Source organism: Canis lupus, chromosome 10, assembly GCF_048164855.1.
Source record: "Canis lupus baileyi chromosome 10, mCanLup2.hap1, whole genome shotgun sequence".
Lineage (NCBI taxonomy): Eukaryota > Metazoa > Chordata > Mammalia > Carnivora > Canidae > Canis > Canis lupus.
In genome coordinates, this window is record NC_132847.1 from 55,558,521 (window position 1) to 55,576,375 (window position 17,855).

The 17,855-nt window shown below is 45.9% G+C and overlaps 1 protein-coding gene and 1 long non-coding RNA gene across 8 annotated transcripts; one reads left to right on the top strand and one right to left on the bottom strand.

The window, feature by feature from the left end:
• Positions 1-483: 483 nt before the first annotated feature.
• ZBTB5 (zinc finger and BTB domain containing 5) lies at positions 484-14,867 on the bottom strand. Of its 7 annotated transcripts, none has more exons than XM_072841993.1 (4): positions 14,649-14,788; positions 13,936-14,055; positions 13,289-13,371; positions 484-4,967 (listed from the first exon to the last, which is right to left on the bottom strand). In XM_072841993.1, the coding sequence occupies exons 2-4, from the start codon at positions 13,963-13,965 to the stop codon at positions 2,930-2,932; spliced, it is 2,151 nt and encodes a 716-aa protein (XP_072698094.1). In that variant the 5' UTR covers positions 13,966-14,055; positions 14,649-14,788; the 3' UTR covers positions 484-2,929. The 7 variants fall into 7 exon arrangements, with proteins under 7 accessions (XP_072698094.1, XP_072698097.1, XP_072698096.1 ...); XM_072841996.1 differs by lacking the exon at positions 14,649-14,788 and adding an exon at positions 14,406-14,474; XM_072841995.1 differs by lacking the exon at positions 14,649-14,788 and adding an exon at positions 14,319-14,452.
• LOC140641700 (uncharacterized) lies at positions 14,117-16,150 on the top strand. Its single transcript, XR_012038291.1, has 2 exons — positions 14,117-15,219; positions 15,489-16,150. It is a non-coding gene; the product is annotated as an uncharacterized lncRNA (long non-coding RNA).
• Positions 16,151-17,855: the final 1,705 nt, after the last annotated feature.

Consider the following 17,855-nt stretch of genomic DNA (forward strand, 5'->3'; position numbering starts at 1 on the left):
GTCCATTCCCCACTGCCCCTACCCCTACACCCCAGGCAGATGCCCTTTTTCTGGTGACCACCTCGCTTACTCCTCCCTCCCAAGGCCAAGGCCCTACTCCTGCCCAGAGAATCGGTTCTGGATCTTCCCTGCAGCCAAGCCGACAGATGGAGCGTTCAGCCCAGCAGGCAGCTAAGGGAGCAGCAGAAAGCGCGGGATGAAGCAGGCTGGCTAAGAGGAGAACTGGGTGTGGGGAGAACAAAACTTGTCATGTGTCTTCGGCTCAGACAGAGTGCAGGGAGAGCAGAGGGACCGAACCGAGGGAATGATAGTCATCGTGGCTGGCAGCATTAAGGGTTATTTTGTAGGAGGCTTGGGTTTTGTTTTGTTTTTAAAGTACTGGTCAAAGCAAGGTTAGGAGAGAAAGCCATACTACTTCCGTTTTTTCTTTCAACCTTAAAACCTAAGCAAAGAAAAAGAACACTACTTAATTAGAGGCATGTATGTGTCAAATTTTTTATTTCAAAATCTCAAATTTTGACCAGCATAGCACCACTGACATAGGTGCCCTGATAGAACTTTGCAATTTGATCACCAGAAATGATTATGCCAGGCTATAATTAAGGCTAACCAATCAAAATTCAGGTACCCCAAACCAGTTGTAATTCAGGTAGAAACTACGGCTCATAGGACCCCTGAGACTGGTTGTACAGGGAACCTCTGAGTTATTTTTAAGTTCTATAGTATGTATGAGGACACTGGCCCAAAAGCTTGCTTCTCGCATATAGAAACCGATTGCCTAAGAGGTAGATGAGAGAGTCCAGATTCTATCTAGCAGTGGAGAGGCAGGGTCCAGCCCCTATATCAGAGAGAGGCCCTAACGCAAAGTCCACTTAATGCCCGAGCTGAGGTGAGGGCCCAGCCTCCGGGCACCTCCTCCTCAAGATGGAAGGGAAGGAGAGCTACCACTGCTCTCCCCATTGCCGCTGCTCCCCGTCCCCGGGCCCAGGCAGGCCCTGTCCTATGCTCCACCTTGACCCACCTGCCTCCCAAGGTTAATCTCCTCACAAGACACTGGTCCCCGCATCAAGGAGAGGGGCACAGGAGAGCCCCCTCACAGCCCGGCAGAATGTGACTGCTAACAACAGCCGCACACACAACTGAATTTCACACGTGACCCCACATCCTCCAACGGTCTCTTTCCCACATCTGTGGAAAAGGAGAGGAGTCACAGAAGTTTCCTTTTTTGGCTTTCTCCCTGGGAATCAGTTCATAGGAGATGCTAAGCCTGACTACGAACAATGTGAGTTTATCCACAGACAGATATGTAACTGGACACACTAGATAAAGGGAAGAAAACACATGCCGATTGTTTTAGGCTACACGTACTTAGCTCTCTAAACAGTTCCAAGTAAGACCTGAAGGGCTTCTTTCGATTATGCACAACAGTTTGATGTCCCTGAAGGAGCTGTATAAAAAATGAACTCATGCGCATGCATGAATTAAACTCACTTCATGAGCTCCACAGAAACCTGTCCCCCTGGATGCACACTAGCCAGGGCTCAGCCTAGTGCAGGTGCCACCAACAGCCCTGAGGTGCAGGTGGGGCTGGAGAAGCGGGGGGCGGGGGGGGGCACCCACAGAGACGGAGACCCCAGACAGTGGCCCAACGGTCTCCTCTAATGGTCTCAGGTGCTACTTGGTGACTTCCATGCTCTAGGCTGCCCAGCTCTCTTATAAAGTCTGGAAAATATTTATCTGGGAACACCGCTACTACGTTTGGATTCTAAACAATTTAAAACGTTCAGTCTTGGGTTGGAGCCACAACGGTAAAAGTTCATGGTCTAGAATTTAAAACTATAGTATATAAAAGGGATAAACCCATGGTGGAGAGGGGTTAACATTATTTTTGGTTAGTTTGCAACAAAAACAGAAATGCAGTCCTGGAAAAGATGCCAGGCGGGGCAGGAGAGTGCGGAGAAGCAAAGCAGAGAACAGGCTTGTGACCGGGTGAAATGCGTCAGGCAGGACTGGCCCCCAAAGCCTGGATGGATGCACCATGAAAGATCCCACAAAACAGGACTCCACATCATTAGAACAAAGACACACACTAGCTCTTTTCTGACTTCCAAACATGGAACTGTAACATATGTAATACAAGTAGGTTAAAATACTGCTAAAACAGCACAAACAGAAACAATACCTTACTTGCCACTCCCTACAGTACATACTCCATTTACAACTTTGTTTTTAAAACCAGGAAAAACTGTTAAAACATCTATCCAGCAGTGATGTTTTCAAAAGTATGTACACCTAACAGTCCGGAGAATGCTTGCTCTGGACCCAGTGTCAGCACCATCAAAGTGCAGCGTCTGTGACTGCAGTTGAGACAAAAATGAAAAATACAGTACTTTCTGAGGCCTAGGACTAGCTCATGATACACTTTAAAGCATTTGTGGCGGGCAGGCATGTCCTCAAGGGCCTTCCTTGCAGACAGGCACAAGATCGCCACTGGTTACACATAAGTGCGTTTTGCATCACTGTACAAGTATATAATATTCCCTTCAGAGGATATAGGAAATTTAATTAAATGCTTCACAGAGTTTTACAAAAATTGCTAAAAAAATTTTTTTGCACTTCAATTTTTAATTTTTAAATGTGCCACTTTTAACACCATCAATTACAAACTACTTTCTGACTGTATTACTCAACCCTAAGGAAGAACTGGGTTTCGGGGACTGCATCCCTCTCTAAAAGTGTGCATTTCACTCAGAAACGCAGCAGCAGCACAAGTGCTACACCTATTAATTCTCCACTTACTAGTCACTGGAATTTGCACGCGCCACTGGGGGGGCCCAAAGCCTCAAGCCCAATGGCATTAACCTCCAACCAGAAGAGATGTTCGCTTTGGTCCAACAACTGGCTTCGGCGCAATCTCGAGAGGTCGGGGTTAGAGCAAAGTGCTGGGAAGATTGCTGCTCTGCCAGCGCAGGCAGGTAGTCTTTGAATGTTTATACAGGTGGCTGGACTGACTGAACCTCTTGCCACACTTGAGGCAGGCATAGGGTTTTTCACCTGTGTGAACACGGATGTGCTTCTTGCAATCTGTCAGGGTCAGAAAAGTCTTGCAGCAGATTTTGCAGGCGTACTTGCGAGCCCCCTCTACCACCAAGACGTTGTGCTCCGACAAGGCCTTCTTGCACTTAGACAGGACGTCAGCAGACGCCCTGGTCAACTGCGGAGGGCCAGGCTGCGAAGGATGGCCATTTTCGAATGAGGATGTGGCCGCATTCATCATTAGCTGGGAACTGGCAGAGTTTTCTGGGATCTGAGAGCTCCTGACAGAAGTTACAACCGGCATTTTGGGAGCTATGCGTCGGTAGTATGGGAAGTTACTGGCTCCTCCTCTCGGGGAGCCCATCATTACCCTGGAAAAGGAGGAGTGGAGGCCCAAACCAGACCTGGAGAAGTCCATCCCAAACTGCTCTCCTCCTTGGTAGCCTGACGTCTGCACACATGGCAGGCCCATCACTTCCTGCATAGGCCTGACAAAATGGGAGTCTGCTGGCTCACTGAACGGGTTCTCCACGTGAGAGCCGGGGGCCGAGGAGGGCCCGCCCGCAGGCCCAGCCTCTGGACTCAACAAATACGGGGCCTCGCCCTCCAGCCTACAGTCACTAGTAGTGTTTGGGATATTATCATCATTGTTCTGATTTGCACTAAAGTTACTTCCTCTGCTCTTGTTAAGAAAATTTGAAATGCTAAAAGTGGATTTATGTTCTAGGTTGTTTGTGACTTCCAAAATATGGATGTCACCGACCCTATCAGTGCTAGACTGGGGATCTGAAAAACTCCGATCACTGCTTTCAGGGCTGAGGTCTATCTTCTCGGCACTGACCACAACCCCTTCCACTTCCACAGATTCGCTGCCTTCTGCTTGCGAGGTCACATCACTCACTTCATCCTGAGGCTCAGGAGAGCTCAGAGGCTCAGATTTAACCACCACTCTCATGTGTTCCTTCTCACCAAGGCCAACATCGGAATTTTCACACTGAAAACCACTTTTCTCAGTTGCAGCTTCCTGCTCAAAACTAGTCTCAACCTGAGTTGCACGGGAGGCCATGGACAACTGGGCCATGTTGCCCGCAGTATTGTCGGACTGGCTGGGCACCTGGGCATCTTCTTGAGCACCAAAAGACTGGTCAAACATGATGGCACTGTCTTCCTGGTTGTCGGTCATTCCGTCACCCTTAGGGTTATCCACAATTTTCAGGGAATCGGGTGAAAAGAACTCCTCCCGAGAATGAACTCCTGACGGCCCGTTCTCTGGCGTGACATCAGCAATGGCAGACTCGTCCATGGTGGGTCGGAGGCGCTGTCTGGCCCGCTCCTCCGCAGACTGCTTGCGCTTATGAAGGCGTCTCATGGGGAAGGGTGTCCGCTGGTCCAGGGTACTGCGCATCGAAGAACTCATGGGGGCCGGCTGCTCCTCGCCACTCTGGCTGGCATTGAGGGCTGAGCTCACGATGCTCAGCCCCAGCTGCTGCAGCATAAAGGAGCGCTGCATGCGGGCACTCTGCTCCTGGACGCGCTCACTGGGGGGTGACATGGGCAGCGTCCTTGTCGTTAAGTAATGTTTACAAGCTTTAACAACAGAGTTCAAATGCAGGTGAGAGGCTGCCAATAAGACATCCATAACATTGCTCTCCCCCAGCATGAGGGTGGAGGTGTACATCATGTCAATCAGTGCAGCAAAGGCCTCCGCTGTCACCACCTCGCTATCCAACTGGATCATGTTCATGGTCTGATCTCCCTCTGCCACTGAGAACAGGGCTCGGAAATGCGTGCTGCATGCTGCTAGTACAGAGCGGTGGGCTTTAAAATGTCTGTTCCCCACTACGATGACACAATCACAGAGCTGCCCGTGAAGTCTCTGGTAGTTCAGCTGCTGGAAGATCTGTTCAAAGTGTCCAGGGAAATCCATGATCCTATAGAAAAAAACGAAGAAAGTGTTAAGACTTAGAAAAGCTGATATCAAAGTTGGAGCACAGAGGGTGTGATGAAAATAGATGTGGACAGCCAAGCTTGGACCTTTTAAAGCTTTTGGTTTTTCTGATGATGGGCACACAGTCTAAAAACCTGTCAAATAGGGATCCCTGGGTGGTGCAGCGGTTTAGCGCCTGCCTTTGGCCCAGGGCACGATCCTGGAGACCCGGGATCGAATCCCACATCAGGCTCCCGGTGCATGGAGAGCCTGCTTCTCCCTCTGCCCGTGTCTCTGCCTCTCTCTCTCTCTCTCTCTCTCTCTCTCTCTGTGACTATCATAAATAAATAAAGATTAAAAAAAAAACTGTCAAATAAAGAGCAAATGCCAATTCAGCTAGCAATCCTGGAACCATGTACACATGTGGGATCAGCCACTGGCTGTTTACAGACTCCCCTTCACTCTGCATACGACCCACTCATGTTAGAAAAGATCAATGTGTAAGTGATAAAATAGCTATCCCATAGAAGATAATTAGAATTCTGTACTCCTAACAACAGTGAATAAGCTCCATGAAATTCCAATCTTGTGAGGGAGACAAACCAGTATTAGTAGGTAAGATTTCCAGCTACAGATGATGCACACATGCATCTACCCTCACTAAAAGGACACGAAAGTTTCTGGATTTGCTGTTGCTTGAAAAGTAGAATCCCACAAGGAAAAGAACAGGAGAGAAGTATCAGTAGCATTCTGGAAGCTGGTGAGCACGTAAATGAGTGCTGATTCAGCATGCCCAGAGTGCTAAATCCTAAACTGGCAACGGTTGAAACCACCTGACTTCCATATAAGCCGCCCACCTACCCAAAAGCTCAGGAACTGGCTGCAGAAGTGCCAGGGGAAGCAGACTAAAAGGGGATGCCAAAACAGGAGGATTGTCTGGAAGTCTATCTAACAAAAAAAATAATCTACTGGAAGGTCTAGGAGAGCTCTTATATGCTGAGCTTAAGGACCTACTTGCCCCAAATGGTGACTGTGCTGAGGAAGCAAAGAGAAAGGTTTTTTTTTCTTCTGTTTTTTACTTCTTTTTTGTTTGTTTGTTTTTTACTTCTATAGTGACAAGCAAGGTGCTGATTTATCCACCTAACATGACGGTACATAAAGCGGACTGAGATAATTTACAAATAGGAAATCAGACTGCTATTAGAAAAGGAGAAAGATAGCCAGAAAGCCAGCGATACTACCTGAGACAAGAGGCAACAAAGTGATATGGTCAATATAAGGACAACCCACAACTGATTTATATTTCATGTTCTTTATAAAAACTATTCGCTTGAAATAAGGCAATGTGTAAAGCAGATTGTATTATCCAAGATGGCTGGCCACATTAAGCTCACCCATCCTTCACGCTCTCTTACAATGTGACATTGACCCTCCTTTCACCAAGAGGTGGGGCCTGTGTTCATTCCCCTTGAAGCCAGGCAAATCTGACGGGCAGAAATTACACTCTGCGACTTGGTCATAAAAGGCAATGTAACTTTCGGTGGTTCTTTCTGGCTTGCTCTTGGAACCCAGCCACCGTGCTGTGCGGAAGCCTCCCTGAAGGTTAGCTGACAGCACTCACTCCCAGACATGAGTATGCCTTCAAGGTGACTTCAGCCCTAGTTATGGTCTGACTTCAACCCCATGACAAACCCTAAGAAAGAATCATCTAGCTGAACCCAGTCAACTCCTAGAACTGAGATAAAATTTTTATTTCAAGCCATTAAGTTTGCAAGTGATTTGTTACATGGCAAGAATTAACTGGAACAATGTGAAACTTGTTAACATCTCCTCACAAATCAACATTCAAATACTATCTCCAAGTGACGCTTTTTTTTTTTTTTTTTTTTTTGTCTGCCTACTATGTCTTTGGGGGAAATCACTTTTCACCCATTCTTAATGTGTGTGGTGTAGATCAGACTGCCTCAAACCTCTGAGTTCCAGGAGTGAACAAATAATCCAGGGAGACCTGGCCCCATGACTACAGTGGTTGTCAGAGATGGATATGTGACCTAAGCCATGCCAATCAGAGTCTGCATTGGGATTCCCTTCACCAGCGGGCAAGTTATAAAGTAGATGTAAGACTAACACTGATGATGGCCATTTTTGCCTGCCTGAGAAGGAAGCCAACACAAAAGAAAGCAGTACCCAAAACAATATCCTGATGACATCAAGACCCTGGGACAGCCATGACTGTAGGTGGCATCACCTAGGATTTCCTATTTCATGAGCCAATGAATTCCCCTTTTATCTTAACCTACTTTATGTTGGATCTGTCGCATAGTCAAACATGAGATTTAAAACATAATTTCAGGAGCATCTGGGGGCTTCGTTGGTTAAGTGTCTGCCTTCAGCTCAAGTCATGATCTCAGAGTGTTAGGATCAAGCCATGCATGAGGCTCTCTGCTCATTAGGGAGCCTGCTTCTCCCTCGCCCTTTCCCTCTGCCTGTTGCTCTGCCTACTTATGCTCGTGCTCTCTGTCAAATAAATCTAAAAAAAAAAAAAAAAACTTTCAGGAAAATCTAAATAACATGGCTTTCTTAAAACCTTTTTGCATCTAGAAGGAGTAGTTTAAAAAAAATTCAGTTAGTTTGGGAGATATAAAATTTATTACTCTCAGCTCTGATGGAAGAGTCATGAATCAAGATCATGGTTATTCAAAATTCCCAAGCAACCAGAGCAAACCCAGAGGTCCAATAATATAAAAGCGATAAAAAGAGCTCATGTTGAAAAGATAGTTTTACTGAAAGCTGATATCTAAAACCTTAAAACCAAGGAAAAAAACTTTAGGTCTCTTTAAAAGATTTCAAAATATGACAATATGACTCTATATGTTGGAGGAGATATAGCAAGTACTTTACCAATTTATAACTCTTAACAAGTGTACACTACAATATTTGTTATCTGCATGAACAGATTTTTATTAATTTCCAAACTAAATATAATTAAGAAAATACACTTATACCACTGCTCATTACATTAACATGAATAATCAAGAGCTGACTGTTTTCTCAATAGATTTACTTTCCTAATAATGCTTTAAACTAATAAAAAAGTTCATTTGTGTTCTAAGAGAACAAACCAATTAATACCACATTTTAAACTATTTGACTTATCTACTGACCTACCCACATGCTTTTTCAATAATATACTTACTTCATAAGGACAAGTACACCCACACTCAAATATCATCTGACACCATATTGAGTGATTTGCTGCCTGTGTGCCAGGCAGGACCTGCAAAATTGCCACTTGCAGGAAGTGTCTTAACATTCTAAGGAATTCTTAACATTCAGTATCCCTAATCTAGGTAAGACCCTAGCAGAAAAAAATAATCAAACAACTTTTCCTCCACTTTTAAAGGTGATACAGACAAAAATAAATGTAAGAGAACAAAACTAGACAAGGTCCCAGACAAGCAGTCTAGGACTTTTGACAGGACTCCAAGTCCTGGAGCCCTAGAACATTCACCCATTGTTCTGATTTGACTAAGTGGAGGGAGGGAATGTTTGGAACTAGGTGGGCACACAGGTGCCCAGTGTTAACCCCAGAACGCAACCTGTCAGCTTGACTAATTTTATAATCTGTTTCTGCTCTGCCAGGGCTGGCTCAGAAACTGGACAGATTAGATCTATTAAAAAAGAAATCTATCAATGACTAAAAAGTGAGCATGACTGGAGAACGCAAGCTAGAGCCAGATCCCTTATCATCTCACCCCACCCTCAACTCTCCCAGCTTTGCCACCTTCTTTTCCAGTTCAAAATTCCTGGGGATTGGCTGACCTAGAACTTCATGATTCAGTTTGAGTAAGAAAAGGTATTAGTGCCCTATTTATTATATTCCTAACTGCAAACTCAAAATGCTGTTTGTACTAAAACAGCTTTTTGAGGGCAGAGACTGCATTTTCTCTCTCCCTCCCAAGATTCCTGATACACAGCTCAGTAAATTATGTGTTGAAAGAGCGTTGACTGTATACAGATGAAATATAATATCATATTACTCAACAGTCATTTTCCTGAGAGTCCCAATTATCTCTAAAATCAGCCAAAACCCAGAAAGTCTCAGAATATCCCAAATAAACATCAAAGCCTCCATATGAAAGATTTCCTCATAGGAAAGTCCCTCAAGTGTTCTCGGTCTTTTAACAAACAAAATTCAAGCTTTTCTAGTTTCCTAACTGAAGATGAGCAACAGCAATTCTAGAATGAGGACAAGAGGCGGCTGCACACTGACAGCTGCAAAAAAGACGACAGCTGACCCACTAAGGGAGAAAAGAGGCCTAGCAACTTGGGAGCCATGTACTGGAGGGGCTATACAGCCCTAGAGATTGCAACAGCCCATGAAGGCACCTGTGTATTTGGTATACAAATCCATTCATATGATGTTTTGAAGTGCTTGCTTCGTTCAAGGTTAAGTGCTATAGAACAGAGATTTATATGGCATAGTCCTGTCACAGGTGCTTAGTGGAAACAAGACATATACAAACAACCATATTATCAAGTGGAAAGCACTAGGTGCCACCTAAGAGATGAAGTGTGCTTGCTGACTCAGAGAAGGCAAAAGGTTATTTCCAGCTTCTTGGTAGCCCTGACAACAAAGCTAGGTACACGTTTGCATTTGGATAAAATGAGATGTAAAATACATTCCAGGCAGAGGTAAAAGTGGGGAGAGGTTTGAGGTGGGGGAAGCAGTGTATCTTTTTTTTTTTTTTTTTTTAGTTTATGATAGTCACACAGAGAGAGAGAGAGAGAGAGAGAGAGAGAGAGGCAGAGACATAGGCAGAGGGAGAAGCAGGCTCCATGCACCGGGAGCCCGATGTGGGATTCGATCCCGGGTCTCCAGGATCGCGCCCTGGGCCAAAGGCAGGCGCCAAACCGCTGCGCCACCCAGGGATCCCGGAGGCAGTGTATCTATTCTGGCTGGAGAGTAGGTAAGACTGGAAAGGTAGGTATTGGATAGTGAATGCTCAAAACTGATATTAATGAACACCACACATCATCAGGAAAGTTAACAAAGAGGCATATAATTTTGAACTAAGGACTGTCACCACTTTTCCGGTAACTTTTGTAAAAAAAATATTTTAATTCTATTTTTTAAAGCCTGAGTATGGTATCAGCCAAGGTTCTTGGCTGCAGCAACAGAAACTGTTTGTAGCTAACCAGAGCATAAAAGTAAGCTGCTAAAAAACTGATGAGAAGGCTGGACAGCTTAGCTTGAACTGGGCAGCAGGAACAATCTGGCCAGAATGCCGTTTCTGTGTGTGCTGGACTCAGCCACTTTTACGAGAATGCCATCACTACGGGGGACTGAATCTCCCCTTCCCTTCATTATTGTTAGTTCCAATTCTTGAATACATGTCTTTTTTAACATGAGATGCAATGTAAAATACATTTGAAGTAATTGTGCTGCATACTAAAATGCAAAATGCAACAAAATGCAAATGCAATGTTGTTGCAAGGAAAAATACTTGTGCGATTTCTAGTTGTAAGTTGAACTAACTGCTTTTTTTCATGGAACACCATTATAACTTGGAAGGACAATGACAGCTATAGTTATTCGGACTTGAGTATTTCCCAGACACTTTTGCGAAGATGAATGAAATGCGTTTGTCATTTCAAGGAAAACCACTTATAGTATTTGTTGCCTATGATAAAATTTGAGCTTTCAGGTAAAAATTGTAATTTTGGAAAATTTATATATGTCATTAGGAGTTTCACAGCTTCCCAATGCTCAAACCCACTGAGATCATCGGTGATATTAATGGAATGTGATTTTTTTTTTTACATTATAAATGCATCAACATTTGGAAGATCTGCATAACCCAGTGAATCAGTAATGTTCCAAATGACCAGTGTTATAAACTGTGATATTAAAAAATAAGTTATGAGGACGCCTGAGTGGCTCAGCGATTGAGCGTCTGCCTTTGGCTCAGGGCATGATCCCAGAGTTCTGGGATCAAGTCCATCAGGCCCCTTGCATGCATGGAGCCTGCTTCTCCTCCATCTGCCTATGTCTCTGCCTCTCTCTGTCTCTCATGAATAAATAAATAAAATCTTAAAATAAAATAAAAAAATAAGTTATGGATTTTAAAAAATGCATTCAAGTGCAAGATACAAACTAATATATTTCAATGTAACAGAATATGATGCTTGTTGACTTTATGGTTTCAGATTACACACTGCAACTAATCAACCACTTAAGAAAATATCATTTGCTGAGCTCTGTTTATAGTATCAGCAAAGAATATCCAAAGTTATTTGAAAAAGCTACTAAAATACTTTTCCCTTTTCCAAGTACATATTTGTGTGATGATGGATTTTTCTTGATATATTTTAATCAAGATTATATCACAACAAATTGAATACAAAAGCAGGTATGAGAATCCACCCGACCTCTACAAAATTAAAGAGATTTCCAAAGAAATGTAAATCAGTACCAACCCGAGCATCCTGGTGCCCAGATCTTGGTTTCAAGTATCATTTTCTAACAAAAGGAATGAGTACTCTTTGGAGAAATGGTGGATTCTAGGACTGGGGCAGTAAATACACAAGTTAAGCCTGCAGTATCTTACAGTGTCAGGAAGTAAGGAAATGCTTCAAACAAACAAACTGATAATGAGAGTATGTGAAAGGGACATGGGACCCAACCAGAGAAAGAGTTCCCAAAGGCCAAAATTGGAACAATTTAGCAAAAATATAAATAAGACAGTATTGGATTATACTCCAAATATATAAAATAAATACCCATAGATCCATACTGAGATAGACAATTGCTTACATAAATAAATGGGAGAGAAGAGTCAAATCTCCTAGGCAGAAAAATTCCAAGTAAATTATGTAGATCCTCTACCCTCAAGGACATGGAACATAACTCCCCACTCCTTGGTGTGAGCTATGCATAGTGACTTCCTTCCAGGGTACAGTACAATATGCCTATTATATTATAATAAAGTCAGTACTCCAACACAATTCCTAATCTGTTTGGGCTGTCAGAAAGATAAATCAAAGCTTTTAGCAAATATATGTATAACTAATCAAATGAAAGGTACCCCCCCAAATTGGACCTTGAGATGAAAAGCCACTATTCAGTGATGAATATGATGAAAACAACTGTAAGAGCAGCAATTCACTCAGAAACAGCTGGTCTTTTAGCATATGAGAAGTTTACTTCATACTCAGACAAAAGGTGCAGTGTCGTGTTACATTCCAGCCCACCTGCTACACTAACAAAATTTGGCCCCTACTATTCAATGTCCATATTTTGAGAAATGTTAAGTGCAATAAAAGAGAAATATATATGCTTAAACCTGGCAGAGGAGAAAAGTACTTGTTTACCACAAATTTACATTAAAAAAATACAAGTTGAAAGCTAACATAGACTCAGTAGCTTAAATTTTTCTTTTCCTTTTCCAAGGAAAAATTGAGGCAGATTCAAGATTCTGTGTCAGCACTACATCAGGCTTTGTCATGTCTCACTGTACAAAAGATATTTTTAAGCCTTACCCACACAGAAGAATTCCAATCCACTATAATTCATGCTAAGTACTTTATTTTTTTTTTATATTTTAAAAATTTATTATTATTTTTTTAGGGGAGGGAGGGGCAGAGGGAGAGAGAGAATCTTAAGCAGGCTCCATGCCCAGTGCAGAGCCCGACCTGGGGCTCGATCTTACAACTCTAAGCCAGTGACCTGAGCCGAAATCATGAGCTGGACAATAACTGACCCACCTAGGTGCCCCAATGCTAAGTACTTTAAATATTAAAACGTTTGCGTGCATTTTGTATTAAAGTGATTTTTTAAATTGACTTCAACTTGTGATAGTCTTGCAACAGTCTTTTTCAATAGCACTGACCTCTAAATTTAGGAAAACATCCTACTCTAAGATGCTTTTCTGCCCAATCTTAGCACATTCAGCATTTTGTTAGATACCGCAATTAACCAGAATACAGCTTGCCAGTATGCCCCGCTATGTTTTGACACAATTTTTAGAACAAAAAAGGTAAATCAAAAAATAAGTTTACTTCAGAACTCTAAAAAAGTCCTGGTTCATTTATTCAGCAAAACACAAGGGCCCAGAACAAGTCCCCAACCAGTCAGTCTTACCTGGCAGGTCACCAAGTTGGCTGTGGCCGCTAAGCCAATCTTCCCAAGTTTGCTGGGATTTCCAGCAGGAGTTAATAAAGCAGTAAGGGCAGGCCTTCCCTTGGTTTGGAGGCTGTTCTCTAAAATTATTTCTTCTCTCCCCACCACCTCTGCTCTTTTAGTTTGCTGCCAACAACCCTCACCTGGGAAATCGGAAGATTTCAGCAAAGGAAAAAAGCAAGTTCTCCAGAAGAGGACTAGGCAGGCGGCATCCCTTGTGAATTATCTAAGGCACAAGGATAACAGGTCATCAGAGTGACTAAGACACTGCATTCTCTTCAACCTCTAAACACCCCATATAGGGGATGCCTGGGTTGCTCAGCGGTTTAGCGCTGCCTTCAGCCCAGCGCCTGATCCTGGAGTCCCGGGATCGAGTCCCACGTCGGGCTCCCTGCATGGAGCCTGCTTCTCCCTCTGCCTGTGTGTGTGTCTCTCTCTCTCATGAATACATAAAATCTTATTTAAAAAAAAAAAACAATATACATAACTAATATCTTCTACTTAACTACAACTGAAAAGTCTATTAACGTATTTGGGGGAAAGTTTCGTTTTAAATCTTGAAGGCGAACAGTTCCTTCTGGTCGTTCACATTAACCAGAACCGGAGCATATTCCTTAGTAATCAAGACTTTACTGTTTTCCCTAAAAATTTTCCTCCGAATAAATATTCAGGATTTTTCTCCTATAAAGAACTAAGCTTCTTACAGCAGCCTCCGCCAGGCCAGAATGCAGACTGACTTTGTAACAACCTTTTTTTTTTTTTTTTTTTTTGAAGGGAAAAAAAAACTAACCTTCAAGCCCCCTTGATTCAATGTTAGCATTCCCGTACAAATCTGTCCTCCAAACAACGGGAGGAGGGGGAACGGCCGTCCTTAACCACTGCATCCCCCAAAGCTCCTATAACACGAAGCCTGGAAAAAAGTGGATATTCAGTAAATGCCCAGAAACAGTTTAGTCCTCAGATAACAAGCTGGGGCATTCCAGAAGACTGGCTCCACCCCTCCAGGGTCAACGGCCGGTCCCCGATTCCAGACCGCTTCGGCCTGGCTCGCGTGAAAGGAAACCTCGACGCTCACAGACCCGGGCGGAGGGCGGCGGAGCCACCCGGCCCCCTCCCGCAGGGCGGCAGACACTCGGCGACCCCGCCAGCCTGTAGGTCCCGGGCCTCGCCCACCCCATGCCGGCCACCAACGTCGCCCGCCCGCGGATCCGTGGGGGCAAGCGCCCCCGCCCCGCCCGGCAGACAGCCTGGCGTCGGGACCTGGGGGACGCCTGCGCAGAAGAACCCGCCTGGCCCCTCGGCTCCGAAGGGTAACAATACCCCTTCAGAAAGGCAGGCGGGGGGGCGGGGGGGGCGGGGGGCACCCGTACGCGTCTGCGCGCGCCCCGACGCCTAGGCGCGAGCCGGCTCCCGCCGCCCGCCCGGCTCTTCTGGAGCCCAACGGTCTCCACGTGAGCGCGCCCGCGCGCTCCGCCACCGCCGGTGCTGACAGGGTCGCCTCACCTGAGCCGGGCTCCGCCCCCCTGCTCGCTGGAGGAGGCGGTGACCCTTCTCCGATCCGACCTGACAGTATCGGAGGAGGCGGGAACGTCCAGGCCGGCGTCTCGGCGATGGGATTTCCTCCCTCTTCCGCCCACCCCGCCTCTACGTCCCCCGGCTCCTTCAGTCCGTTCGCCGCCGCACTCTGAGAACACCGCGGCGGCGGCCGACAGTAAACGGAAGTGACGTCCGCGAGCGAGCCTACTCCGCTCCATTCTTCCTCCCACCGGCCGTGCTGCAGCCAATGAGAAGGGGAGGGGGCGGGCCCGGGCCCGGAGGACAGCCAATCGGCGCGCGGAACCCGGAGGAATTTACTCGGCCCCCCGCAACACCGGCCAATCCACGGCTCCGGGAGCTCGCTGTGTTTACTACCGACCGAATCCGTGAGCTCTCTGGCCAATCACCGTTTGCCTTACAACACGTAAAACTGTTATCAAACGCCTTCTAAGGCGGGATTTATCCCTAAGCGGCTCTAGGTTTGGACTGCGGGGAAGAGACTGTGGGCCGCAGCCAATGAAGAGCCGTTACGGTTGAGGTAAGCGGGTTTTCCGCCTAATTGTGCCAATCGCCGCGGCGGCTGCCCGAGGTCCGCGCGAGCCGCGAGGCCAGTCCGCGGGGGAGCGGGTCCCACCATTGGCCGGACCCGAAGGATTACCCCACCCTCGCGGCGTCTGGCCCTTGCGTGGCCGCCCGCTCCTCCCTTGAAGCCAGAGCCCTCTGCGGAGCCCCTACCCGCAGTGGGCGGGAGGTTGGGCCCCTCCCCTCTCGTAGACTTCGGGAAAAATAACGCAGTCCTTGAATTAGGTCAAACCCAGGCTAAAAACGCGGAACCAGAAATCCCGTCGGTCCGACAGCACTTGGGTGCGATGCCGCCCTAAGTCGCTGAGCCGGCGGGTCCCGGCGGCTGCATCTCCCGGCGCGGGCACGGGAGGAGTCCGGCGGGGCTGCCGGCGCCGACTCGCCCTGCGCTCCGCCCTCCGATACGGGTCCGGTACACCTGCCAGCTCCAGAATCGCCGTGGAAGGCCCGCGCACTTCCGTGGGACGCCGCCAGAGCTGGCTCCGGGGCGGCTGCCGGGCTCCCAGGTGGCTCCCGAGCTCCCGGGGACACGCTCGGACGCAGAGCCCGAGAGCCTCCCGGGGGCGCCGGGCCCTGGGCGGGGAGGAAGCCCTCCTGCCCCCGGTGAAGAGAAGCGGGCGGGTAAGGGGCCTGCCGGCGGAGCTGTCCGGGAGCTGTGCGAGCCTCGGGAGACAAGGGCGGGCTGGGGATCGCCGCTGGAGTCTTCTCGGGGTGAGGTGGGGGTAAGAGGGAGACTTTAAAAAAATGGAACACCCCGTTTCTTCAGAACGAAATGCCTGAATATCGTTACAGCTGATCCATCCATTCCGACGTTACAGGTTGGAAAAGCTGCCCTTTGGATTTATGTCTTTACTCAATGAAGTCGGCTGCGAAATTCTTTTCATTAAGATTGCCTGGCATTTCTTTCTTTTTTTTTTTTTTTTTTTAAGATTTTATCTATTTACTCATGAGACAGAGAGAGAGAGAGAGGCAGAGACACCGGCAGAGGGAGAAGCAGGCTCCATGCAGGGAGCCCGACGTGGGACTCGATCCCGAGTTCCCAGGTTCACACCCTGGGCTGAAGGCGGCGCTAAACCGCTGGGCCACCTGGGCTGCCCTGCCTGGCATTTCATAGCCCTTACACGCATTTTACTGCAGAATGGGCAGTAAAACTGTATATATGGAATTCTAATGATAACCTAGGCAATGTGAGAGGTCCTTTCATAGGCATGAATGCTATGAGCTAGATCCAAAAATGCTGTGAGCTAGATATCTCGGATTTACAAACTGGAAAGTTACAAAGACCTATGTATTTATTACTTAGGAGAGCGTGAAAAGGCCCCCTCCTATGTTGTTGGTGGGACTATCATTGATGCTCTCTCCCTGAAGATAACTTGGTAGTATCTCTCAAAATTTAAAATATGCGTTCATTCCCTTTTAGCTAGCAATTCTTTCTAGAAATGTATTCTGAAATACACAAGTATGGAAATATATACAAGGGGTTTTTGATCACATCTTTGTTAGTAGAAGAAAAAAGGAAACAATCTGTGCACCTATAGAGGATTACAAAAAAACTGATATGTATATATTACTGCTCCTTCATCTCTAATTATCCCAATACATATAAAATAAAATTAATAAAAACCTGCATGCGAAGGTACACATAAAAGTTTGTAAAGGGGATCCCTGGGTGGTGCAGCGGTTTGGCGCCTGCCTTTGGCCCAGGGCGCAATCCTGGAGACCCGGGATCGAATCCCACGTCGGGCTCCCGGTGCATGGAGCTTGCTTCTCCCTCTGCCTATGTCTCTGCCTCTCTCCCTCTCTCTCTGTGACTATCAAAGATTAAAATAAAAAATTAAAAAAATTTTAAAAAAAGTTTGTAAAGATTATGGCTAAATACCAAAGGATACAAACTCTTCACAGTAGTTAACCTCAGTGAAGGGGGAGGTGATAAGGAAATGTTTAAGAGTTTAATTTTTAGTTCTTATATATTTCTGTATTAAAGTTTTTTTTAATTTATTTTGAGAGTGAGAGAGCACAACCGGGGGGAGCAGCAGATAGAGAGGGAGAAACAGGTTCCCCAGTGAGCAGGGAGCTGAACACAGGGCCTAATCTCAGGACCCCTGAGATCATGACCTGAGCCAAAGGCAGAGGCTTAACTGACTGACCCACCCAGGCACTCCGATTAATTTTTTTTAAGTAGGCTCCATGCTAGGCTCAAACTTACAACCCTGAGATCAAGATCTGAGCTGAAATCAGGAGTCAGATGCTTAACCGACTGAGCCACCCAGGTGCCCTGCATTAAATTAATTTTTATAATGAGCTTTATTATTTTAATAGTATTTGTAGGAATTTTAGATTGCTCTCATTTTTTAATCATTGACAATATTCCTCCTAAATTAAGATATAAATTTTCCAATAAAAGTATCAATAAGATTCTTTTTTTTAAAAATTATTTTAGTTATTCATGAGAGACACAGAGAGAGAGAGAGGCAGAGGGAGAAGCAGGTTCCCTGCAGGGAGCCTGATATGGGACTTGATCCCAGGATCACGACCTGAGCCAAAGGCAGACGCTCAACCACTGAGCCACCGAGGCATCCCAATAAGATTCTT